Source organism: Ambystoma mexicanum, chromosome 5p, assembly GCF_040938575.1.
Source record: "Ambystoma mexicanum isolate Mex_15411 chromosome 5p, UKY_AmexF1_1, whole genome shotgun sequence".
Taxonomy (NCBI): Eukaryota; Metazoa; Chordata; class Amphibia; order Caudata; family Ambystomatidae; genus Ambystoma; species Ambystoma mexicanum.
In genome coordinates this window covers 527,602,017-527,614,149 of record NC_090930.1, presented here as the reverse complement: position 1 = coordinate 527,614,149, position 12,133 = coordinate 527,602,017, and the positions used below count along the sequence as shown (strand labels likewise).

The window sequence follows — 12,133 nt, the reverse complement described above, 5'->3', positions numbered from 1 at the left end:
AGGAATAGATATGCCCAGACTCCCCCGAGACACGGCGGAAGGGATAGACTTACCGATTTCGGCAGAGGAAGTTGAAAGCCCAATCAAAAGGCTTCCACTGGGCAGGCACCCAGAAACGATGGCTACACAGCGGGGTTCTACAAAACCTTCATAACCCCACTCCTCCCCTTCATGGTAGAACTATTTAATGACATCTTACAAATCCCAAGCATTGCGTTTCCTATCATCCTATCTCCCTTCTTAATATAGACGCGAAGATATACACCAGAGTGCTGGCCGCCAGGTTGGAAACCCATATGCCCTCTGATTCACTCAGACCAAGTAGGATTCATATTAGGGCGACAGGGAGCGGACACAATGCAGAAAACACTACACCTCATTCATGAGTCACAGAAAATGGCAGACAGTCCGGCACTCTTGTCTGTTGATGCTGAAAAAGCATGCGACAGAGTGGAGTGGACCTTTTTGGAAGCAGTCCTGGCCAAGATCGGAATAGGCCCTACCCTTCGTAGAGGGATCAAGGCAGTATATACATCCCGCAAGGCCTCTGTGATGGTAAATTCTAAATACTCGAGGTGGTTTGACTTGAGCAGAGGAACGAGGCAGGGCTGCCCACTCTCTGCAATCCTGTTTACCCTTTCAGTACAACCCCTTGCCCAAGTCCTAAGGGTGGATCCCCAAGTCGAAGGTCTCCGGACGGCCGGAAGAGAATACAAAATAGCTCTCTACGCAGACTATATTCTACTTCACGTCCAGAACCCTCCTACGACCATACCCAGGGCCATACTACTGATTGAGAAATATGGTGCCCTTTCGGGCTTCAAAATTAATAAGTCAAAATCAATAGTATTCCCATTGAAGGAGCTCACCCCTGCAGATACCTCCACCCAATCTGCACTCGGACTGGTAATGGAGAGTAACATCCTCCTGGACTTAAGTATAAACCTAACCAAAAAATTAGAGAACATATATGAGGCAAATTTTCCCCAACTCTTGGCAGGTTTTCATAGTGACCTAGCAAAATGGCAAAAACTCACGATCTCCTGGATGGGGAGACTTAATGCGATCAAGATGATCTGCCTTCCGAGGTTCTTATACCCATTCCAAATGCGCCCCATAAAACTCCCAGACATATTTTTCAAGGAGGTGAAAAGAGCTATCATTAAATTCTTGCGGTTAGGAAAAAAACCAAGGATATCATATGACATTCTCTCCATGCCCAAAGAAAAAGGTGGTGTAGATATCCCCGACCTCCAGCAGTATTATAACACAGTGCAACAGAGGATACTAATCCCCGACCTGAGAGCAAGCAAAGAACTACAATGGGTACACTTATATAACCACAACTTGACCCTGGTGACATTGGCAGAATGACTATGGGTTCCTAGATACAAACTCACACGCAGACTACGGACCCACCAGATACTGGGCACAATATGGGATATTTGGATTGAGGGCTCAGGCATGAAAGGAGTCACTACATGGCCCTCCCCATTGAGCCACATATGGTCACCGGGTATAGAAAAGAAATCCACGATCATCCTAGATTCCAATCGCGGTACGATGCGGGCTTGGAAATGGTCAGGCAATTATGGAGAAACGGGACATACATTACAATCACTGAACTTGAAGAAGCGCTAGGGATCCACCCACTATCGGTCTTCCTCTTCCTACAACTAAAGGGCACTCTTGCGAGGAAAGAATGGGCTGAAAAAATCCAGAGAGAGCTCACCCCCTTTGAAAAGCTTCTAGATACAATGTCTGGGACAAAGGGCACGATATCCTGCATGTATAAAGCACTATTGGAGGTGGGAAGGGGCTTGAGCGACAATCTCAAACATAGATGGGAAAGGGACCTTGGCATAGAACTAGACCCAAGCGATTGGTATACCATCTGTAGGGGAGTGGCCGGGTATCAATAGCAGCGCAATACAAGCTCTGCGCCATTAAACTCCTCCATAGGTGGCAATATGACCCTCATAGACTATCTAAAATGTACCAGAGAGGGAGCCCACTTTGTTGGCGCCAGTGCGTGGAGTGAGCGGACTACTGGCATATGTGGTGGGGGTGTCCCTGTGCTCGGACATACTGGGATGAACCGCTTAGCTGGATCAAAAAAGTTAATGTGATTTCCAGAGAAACTACCCCACTCCTGGTTCTATTCGGCCACGAGCAGTCAAAGGGGGAGATGACTAAACTAAAAGGTATACCAGTCACGCTCCTGCTAGGCGCAAGGGCATGCTTGGTCACCAAATGGAAAGCGGACACGCTCGCCAGCCTGAGAGAGTGGGTTACAGTGACGACTAATATATACACAATGGAGCGAATCCCTGCCGCTCTCCATGGAAAAGCGGCCCAGAATGAAATGATGTGGTGCGATTTTGTAAGGGAATACTTGACTGAACCCTCTCCGGTAACTGAATCACAGGAACACTGGTAGACTCTTCAAAGCATGCTCCTAATTCTTTTTGATGTGAGATATGCCCTTGGGCGGCCCAAGCCCCTGAATCTACTGACCTCATTGTTACTTAAAGTGAATGAAAATTAATAAGAATGCGGATTATCTGTTTTCACCAACAACCAAGTGCACCTATGAAATGCGAAATGTATAACTCTTTATTAAAAACCTGGTCGGGGGGATGATAGGGGGAGGTTACGGGTAGGGGAAAAACGAACCAGTTGGAAAGTTAAGTTAAATGGTGGAAGTTCATTGTAGCAGGGAGCCATAATGAGTATCTGAAATGTAAACATGATTGCAAATGCCCCAATTGTGAGTGTAACCCAACTACATTGCATTGTTGAAAATTTCATAAAACTCAAATTTGAAGAAAATAAAAAAAGAGCATGGTTTTAAGGGCTTTTCGGAAGGGCACGTGATAGGTCTCAGTCCTGAGGGTTTTTGGGAGGGCATTCCATTGTTTAGGAACAAGGAAGGGGAAGCTGGCGCCGCCTGCTTGGACCCTTTTGATGGTAGGGATGTTCAGCTGATTGGAATAGTGAGATCGCTTGGGTCTGGACGAGGTGGCTCTGACAACTTTTTCAGAGAGATAAGAGGGAGCTGTGAGTGCTAGGCACTTATGGGTTATGGCTAGCCTCTTAAATATGATACGATCTTTGACGGGGAGCCAGTGGGCATATACATATATACATATATACAGCACACATTCAGATGTCCTTTTTGACTAGGACACAACTGATTTAATAAATGGGGAGGTAGTGTGCCAGTGTATCCCCTCACTTACATAAGGAAATACTTTGCAAAGAGGCCGCATTATATGATTTTTAAGATGACAATCTTAGCTTTGGACTTCTGTAAATTTGATATATTTTACTGGATACCTAGTGTAAGATTGGTATTTTGTTTTATGCATAGTATATAGTTCCCCACTGGTAGAAGGACAGTTACAGGTTCTTGGTCATAAGAGCTTTAGATGATGTTGTTGGCTTTCCCAAATTGATGAGGAAAATATGAGGGTCTCGGTAGCCAAACAGTGTTGATGTAATAATATTTTTCAATGTGTTAGGAGGTATGACTGCCATGGAAGCAGCCTGTCCTTATTATGTGATCCACTAAAAAATGATCTTCCCTTCGTGTTCCTGTATTGACCAAATGAAGTTATCAACTAACTGTGAGGAGTGATGTTCTCTATTACACTGCAACTAAAAGAGAATATGGATTTATTTTAGTGTATGAGCTCTTTGGTCATCTTGTTGATTAGAGAAAAACCCTGGTGTACACATTGGTATCACTTGTATGGACAGAATTACTTTTAATAGGGTAAGTGTGCCTTATCACCTAGTAAATACTTGGCAAACACAAGTGTTTCAGGCGCGACGAAGCAAGGGAGGGGGAACAGCGACAAGACCGAGACAACGATCTTACTAGGCCAGTTCATATTGAGATTGTGCAAGTGCAGGGGAGGGGAAAGTGCGGGGGAAAGGTGGAGGGGGAAGTGCAGTATATAGGATAAACAGTAAAAAAATAAGACAATAAATAATAAAAACTATAAATAATAAATAGATAAAAGTGCAGCCGGCTGGTAGCAAGTGCAAGGGTATGAGCAGACATCAGGTGTCAAGTACCAGCAGGTGCTGCAGGGATACAGAAACATCCCCCGAGTGCAAAGGTTGCCAGGGGGCAGTGCAGGTGTGCAACTGGTGGACGGGTGGGGCCTGGGCCCGAGATCAGAGGGTAACTAGGTAACCAGTGCAGTTTCAGTTTCAGCCTGGAAAACAGCAGGGGAGAGGACGAGAGAAAGCAGAAGCAAAGAGGAAGGTCTTGAGGTCCTTCTGGAACCATAGATGGTTCTCCTCAAGTTTCAGAGAGGGAGGGAGGCTATTCTAAATCTAAATCTAAAATCAACTCGTTGCTTGGAGAAACGACTGACCCTGAGGGAGTTGGAGGCGGATGAGCGAAGAGCTTGAGAGCGAAGATATTTAGGAAGAGAGAGTTGAAGGTATTGATGCCCCAGACCCCACAAGGCCTTGTGGACAATGCAGAGGGTTTTGAACGTAATCGTTGCTGCCACTGGGAGCCATTGCAGAGATTTCAGTCCTGGAGAGATGCGATTCCTGGGCTTGAGGCCAAGGACAAGTCTTGCAGTACTGTTTTGGATGAGTTGCAGAGGCCAGAGAGTAGAAGCAGGGAGATTTAGAAAGAGGCTGTTGCAGTAGTCCAGCCTAGAGAGAACCAGAGCTCTGGAGACTGTGAGCTTCTGAGGGAAGGAGAAAAAAGGAAGAATATCTGAGGAGGTGCAGCTGGTAGTGTGACTTCTTAGAGACGTCGGATGAGAGGAGATATTGAGAGTGTGGAGTCGAAGATGACCCTGCGGTTTTTAGCCTTGCAAGTGGGAGCAGGAAGAGGGCCAAGAGAGGCCAGCCAGAGAGTGACAGAAAAGGAGGGAGCAGGTGTGCCGATGAGGAGAATCTCGGTCTTACTGGCATTAAGGCAGAGATCATTGGCAGCACACCTCTCCTGGATAGCAGACAGTCAGAGATGAGAGAGGGAGCAGAACTGGCAGAAGGGAGCCTGAAGATGAGTTGAGTGTCATCCGCATAGCACTGAAAGTTAGGGCAGAGAGCGGCAAGACGGTGGGCAAGAAGTGCCAGGTATTGGTTGAACAGTCAGGGAGAGAGGTTAGACTCCTGAGGTAGAGAGAGAGATAGAGGAGAGGAAGGGCCCAAGTTGGACCTGGGAGGGTCGATCAGCAAGGAAAGAAGTCAGCCAAGCCAGGCCCTGATCAGTGATACCCAGGTTATCACAGAGACGGTTGAGCAGGGTGGCATGGTTGATCATGTCAAAGGCAGAAGAGAGGTCAAATAAGATTAGGTCACAATGGGTGTTTGTGACAAGGTTGGAGAGAAGGTCTTCATGGATGTTCAGGAGAGGAGAGCAGTTTCTGTGCTTCTGGCAGCTCTGAAGCCAGACTGATGGTACTGGAGGCCACCATCAGATTCAGTGTGAGGATTAAGCTGGGAGATGGCCAGCTTTTACATGAGTTTGCCCAGGAAAGGAGTGATGGAGATTGGGCGATAGTTAGCCGGGCAGGACGGGTCGGCAGAGGGTTTCTTAAGAAGAGGGTGCCCAAGGAAGTGCTTCATGGGGGTAGGGAAGACTCCAGTGGAGAAGGAGTGGTTGCAGAAGTCAGCCAGAGCAGGAGCCATGGTGTCAATGTGTTCCTTGATGGTTTTGGAGGAACAGGGGTGAACCTGTTTGACAAGACATTCATAGATCGGACTTGTCTAGAAACCTTGTCTGGGGAGAACGTGGTAAAGGCAGAGAAGGAGGGAGGAGAAGTGGCCACAGAAGGGCCAGAGGAAGAGCAGGGAGTAGAGGGAGAAGGGGGAGAGGAAGAGCGAGAGGACAGGATTGCCTGAGTTTTAGAGATGAAATGAGAAGACAGGGCCATGCAGAGAGCCTGGGAGGGGACAGAAGAGGTAGAAACTGCAGCAGGATTGGCCAGCTCTTTATAGATTTGAAAGAGTTTGGCCGAGTTATATGAGCAGCTATCACAATCTTTGTGTTGTAATATTGTTTAAATAGAATTATCTAGGACCATGCATATTCAAAATAACAACTTGATGCTATGTTATAAAACATTTTATTCTTATTGCCAACGCGTTTCGAGATTTTCACTCTTCATCAGGGGCCTATGTTCAAATGATTTCTACAAAAAATTCAAATGATAAAGTTTTAGATCGAATGTATGGAATAGTTTGAATGCACAATGTCATAATCTGAATGCAATAAAACAATCTCAGTGCTTCTGTATTATATTCAATAGTCAACAATACAAATTATAATGGTGTACAGCTAAGTGGTATTGCTATGACATATACAATGCTTATATGTAAAGACCTTGATTTAGAAGGTTAACTACTAATACTGTGGTTTGGTGATTATTAACAATGTGTAAAGCGTTTTGCTTATGTTCAAAATAAATAAAAATTGTTTAAAAAGAAAACTACTAATACAGTGGATATCATGTTATTTAGAGAAAGCCACAGTCATTAAAAAACTGGCATCCCGGTGTTACTGTATTGTATTCAATAGTCAATAGTACAAATTATTATGGTGTCCATGATGGTCTCATGGTGCCTCATTGTTATTGCAATGGCGTATGCAATACGAGTATGTCAAAACATTGATGCGAAAGGTTAACTACTCATACCATGGATATCATGTTACTTAGAGAAAACAGCATAGTCATTAAAAAATTTAAGATATCTGTGAATTACAAATGTAGTCTATTAGAATTATAGGCTTATTAGTGTAGGCACTATTGTCAGCTCATGTCATTACTTTTATAACATTTAGTTCTACTGTGACACATATGACAATATGACACCTTATCATCTCAAAACAACACTTACCCCCATTATTGTCATTATATTTTCTCTGACCCTAGGAGATATAATAAGATCCATTTAACATATAACCAGAAGTCATTAGATATCCAATTTGACTTATTTGACAAGTTGAAAATTCCAATTCTTATTGGACAGCTTGAGGCCCATATATCTTTACTGAATACAGACTAACGCTCCACCGTGAGCCGAGTGTACATTTGTTTACATTAATGACATCATTCACGTTCAACGTGATGACTTCACACTAACACGGCCACGCTAATAACAAAAAGTGGCCATTTTGGATGTTCTAACCGGCGTCTTGGAACCGAAATCAAACATCTTCACGCTGCGGCCAGCCTACCATAGTAAGTTGATCTTATATATATAAATGGCATCTAGAAACCCTTGATCATAGCCCATATGGGATACATTTCCCTCTTACCAAAAATATGGTAATTTCCATCTTTTTAGATCTCACTATCACGTGGGGTTTCTTCAACTTCTTCTGCACACACTGACGCAAAACACGGTGAGTCATTTCAACTCCTGTGTTAGTGAAGTAATACTACCTGGAAGGCTTATTTTACAGTAAAGCTCAGATCTTAACACTAAGCTCTCTTTTGCACTCTAGATTAGTAGTTAACCTTCTAAACCAAGGTTTTTACATATACAACTAAGCATTGCATATGGTGGTCTGCCATAACAATAACAATAATGTACCATGACACTATTGAACCTAGCTGTACACCATTAATATTTGTATTGTTGACTATTGAATGTAATACAGAAACACTGAGATGACATTTTTTTGGCGAATTCAGATTATATGACATTGTGTATTCAAACTATTTTGTACATTCGATCTAAAGCTTTATTATTTTATTTTATTTGTAGAAATCATTTATAAGCCCCTGATGAAGAGTGAAAACCTCGAAATGCCTTGGGCAATAAGAATAACATGTTTTATAACATAATCTCAAGTTGTCATTTTGAATATGCATGGTCCTAGATAATTCTATTTAAACAATATTACAACACAAAGATTGTGATAGCTGCGCATATATTGGGTTGGCTACACCAATAAAATGTTTGGCTTACTTTTGAGCCTCAGATAGTGTGCAGGTGACGCGATGTCCCCCAATTTGGGAACTTTACCAGTTTGTTCTAGTTTGTTCCAACCCAGATGCCAGGGTTAACATTTTCTCCTCTGCGCCTCAAACTAATTTAAAAACTCATTTTTTCTAATATATTTAATTATCCAGACTCACTATAATTTAGGTATGCATGGTATAACGGTCAATAATTACTGGCAATTACTCACACTTGACTTCCATTACACTTCCCCCACACAAATAAAAGGCGGGGCACAAGAACGAGGCAAAGCACACAGAGGAACAGCAGTTTTGAGCCGGCAGCTGAACAAGGGGGGAATGACGGTCAACCCAGAAGGAGTCGTAAGGAGGGAAATACATGTGACCTTTCTGGCAAGACACTGCTACTTTCAAGAAACCTTCAAGACAGAAAGCGTAAGGCCAGGAAACCAGCCTAAAGAATCCTGCTTTGGGTGTCGAAGATACCGAGGGCCCTCCCATGTAACTTATCAAGGTGAGGAGGAGCAGCGGCTGCCATGTATCGTCCTTGGCTCCAAGATCAAAGAAGCGCAAGAGAGATCAACACAGCCGGTGAGTTGGGGAGACTGATGCAAGACCAGTCTGTGTTGAAGTCAAGGTTGCAAGCAGCAACACTATATAACGAGCACTGGAATGAACATTGTTAAACGCGTGTGATGAAAGATGCGAGTAAAGCTAAACTGCTGATTAATGCTTGAACTTGAAAAGGCAAGAAACAATACCTTTGAAAGAGTGTTCTGGCACTGTGAATGTGCTTAATCAAAGGTCTCTGTAAGGTATCCTGCCAAGAGAAATGAAAGTAGAAGATTGAGGAAAACAATTGTGTGAAGTGAATCGAAGTGGTCCTGAAACGGTTTAAGCAAAACCCACCGCACATTCGAAAGTCTTCAATTTTGGTAGAAAGAAGATCCGAGCGAGGGAGGTTCAAGGTCCAAGCCCGAACGATGGGAGGCCATATGTAAACATTGAGATATCAAGAGCATCCAAGCCCAAACGAGGGAGATCCATGTTCCGAGCCCGAAGGAAGGAGACTAAGTGTGAACATTGTGATAAAAGGGGGTCTCAGCCTGAAGAGGGAGACCCATGATGAAAATTGAAAGCGAGAACTTGTACATGTAAAAATCCTAATAGGAATGGAACTGTGAGACTTTGTTACGACAGACCCTCTGCAGTAAGAGACTGTTTTGGGAAAAGAAGCTTTGGCAGGAGGCCCCATGACTGTGCTTTGAACTGTATCCTCATGCCCTAGAAGTCAATGTTGGTGCGAAGCTCGAACGTGCAGCATTGCCCCATGCTGAAAATGTGGGGAAGGGGAGCCAACTGCTCAACTATCCTGACATGTTAGTTCTTGAACACTTTTCGTTTGGCATACACCATTGTCCCACACCATTTTGTATTTAGAAATAAGGATTGGCAATAGGTTTATTAGTATAGGCCCTTTAATTTTGACAGACTTGACTAGGACTGCGTTATTATTTGATGGTTGTAGCTTGCTCCCATCCTTAGATTTAGGTTAAGATAGGCGTTCAACCAACCCATTTGAAGTTCAATAAACACCCTTGAAATGTGATCACTTGTGTCTGTCTTCACTGTTTGATACCATGCCTTCCTTACATGTGGTTTCAGGAGTGGGATGTGACTCAGTTGTGACAATTTGGGGGACCCTAAAATTCCAGAAACATAGTCACAGAGCCTCAGAACCCTCCACCACCATGAAAGAATCCATAGGCTTTGACATTTGTAGTAGCAGAGACACTGCAATCCCTCCAAGGAAAAGAGGGATGGTTCCCACGGACATGGTCCCACTACTCGCCCCCACCCCTGAGGGTTATTATATAAGACTGAGCCCAAAATCTAGCAAAGCATGGAAGTTTTGTCTGGATGTCAAGCAGGCATTATAGATCCCGACTTCTGGGGGGGACGTAAAGGTGCTCCTACAGAATCATGGCAAAACTCCATTTGAAATACGTTGTGTGGACAAAATTGCACAGGGAATTCTTCAGAAGGCTCTATTTCCCCGTTTTAAGGAAAAAAGTGAGCCAGTAGAAACAGAGCGGCTGGCTTTGGAGAGGCTGATGAACCACCCACCATTGAGGCAAAGCAGGAAGAAGAGAACCTACCATCTTTCCCGATTTAGTCATCACCCAGCAAAATGTTCCAGCACTCCCAGAGGCTTTCGTACAGGTGAAGCCCCTTTTTCTTCCTGAAACAGGGATTACTATATAGAAAGGAAACCTCCATAGAAGGCCTAAGTAAAGTTCATTTAGTAATTCCCAATACCAAACAAAAGATCCTGTTAGAGATTGCACATTCTCATTTGACAGGGGAAATTTAGGACAATTTAAGACCCAAGCTCACATCAGTTGGGTTTTATACTAGCCTGGTATGCATGCAGACATACAGAACTTCATCTAGACATGTGAAATATGCCAGAAAACCAGTGCACCTATTCCCCTACCTGGCCCTCTAAACCACTTACCAATTATCGAAGTCCCTTTCTCCCGAATTTAGATGGATATCATTGGGCCGTTGGAAACCTCTAGACTGAGTAATAAATACGTCCTCGTAATCATTGATTACGCTTCATGATATCCAGAGGCGTTACTCCTGCGTAACAATACAACCCATCCTTAGATTTAGGTTTAGATAGGCGTTCAACCAACCCATTTAAAGTTCAATAAACACCCTTGAACTGTGATCACTTGTGTCTGTCTTCACTGTTTGATACCATGCCTTCCTTACAGTATTGACCCATCAAATATAAAGTTCAATTCCTGTATGTTGACAGATGTATTAAAATTGCTTAACATTCTGAAAAACAAGACTAAAACGAAATAAAGGAGTATTTGTTTTATAAACATGAATTGAAACATGTCTAGTGATCATCCAAAAAGTAGAAAACCGTTCACAGAAACTTGTTGTGATTGTGAAATATGTGATTACTTTTCACACAGGTACAGGAACCAGTATCCGATTCTTGGCCTCCTGTCTGACTATAATGCTACCTCACCAATCAAAGATACACAGACTATTGTCATTGAAAGGACCGGAGAAATGTGGAAGCAGGTAAGTACTAATAATTAAACTGGGCTTTTATAAACATAGTGACCACATACAGAGAGGAACTAAGTCCTACATGAAAAGACTCAATCATATGTGTTCCAGTAAAAAGTGATTTTCGGATGAAAAAAGTGATTACCGACAATGCACATCTGTAGTTCCTTTTTCCTGCTTAATCGCAAATCAAACCATAAAATGTACAGATCAGAAAACAGTCTTCATTTGGGGTTCATTCCAAACATTACTTGTAATTACTTTGTAGGTGCTAAATTGGACAGACACTCTAAACAGTATAGACTCAGAATTGTAACTACAGAGTTACTAAGAAAAAAGATAGAATCATATTTATTCCGGTAAATTGTTTAGCTTCCTTTGAAACCCCTAGTAGAAACATACGTATACCGGTACATTTTTGGCTTTCATTAAAAACTCAAGTCTTGCATCAAAGTTAACAAATTATGAATGTTACAGGAAGAGATTTGACCCTATGCCCTAGTAGCAGTCCCCATTGTCCTCTCCCTTCTCCACCAAACGTCCAAACCCTATGCACTATAAGGAAAGGGAGGGTATCATCTGCAACGTAGGAGGGATAAAATATTCTCTGACCATTTTACCCAAGCATGAGCTATTCTAAAAAAATATTAGTTTGGGTAAGGAGTCCTGAAAGGTCACATGATTTAACAGTTCCAATTCTTTGCTTTCTGGACCATATGTGTGCACACATAAAAGAGCGTCATCATTTCTCTAAGTTCCACAGAAATGTGGGTTTAAAACGTATTCAAGAGAATTGGAAGATATCCTATCTCTTGAAGAAACAAGAGGAGTGTGAGGATTTTCACTGTCTAAAGGCTTGTTTATTTTAATCTTCAGGAGGTAATGTAGTGTGTGTGTGTGTTTATAATAGTTGACTGAAGGTAAAGATTGTTTATGGGATGGAGCCACACGCACACACACAAAGGTGCCATCCACGGACATAGCCTTCAACCATGGCAGCCTCTAAAGTCCAAACACCTAGACTTAAGCATCCACACAACGACTGCTCCAACTGAGAAACGCTTGAACACATCACTGGTGTTGGCAGAGAAAATGCC

At 43.0% G+C, this 12,133-nt stretch overlaps 1 protein-coding gene across 3 annotated transcripts in view; it reads left to right on the top strand.

Annotated features, from left to right (window-relative positions):
* Nucleotides 1-12,133, top strand: part of POF1B (POF1B actin binding protein) — a 464,150-nt gene that overhangs the window by 414,530 nt on the left and 37,487 nt on the right. For all 3 annotated transcript variants that reach the window (XM_069612934.1, XM_069612932.1, XM_069612933.1), the window contains exon 16: nt 10,937-11,048. In XM_069612934.1, the coding sequence (XP_069469035.1) occupies nt 10,937-11,048 (112 nt within the window). The remainder of the gene's footprint in view (nt 1-10,936; nt 11,049-12,133) is intronic.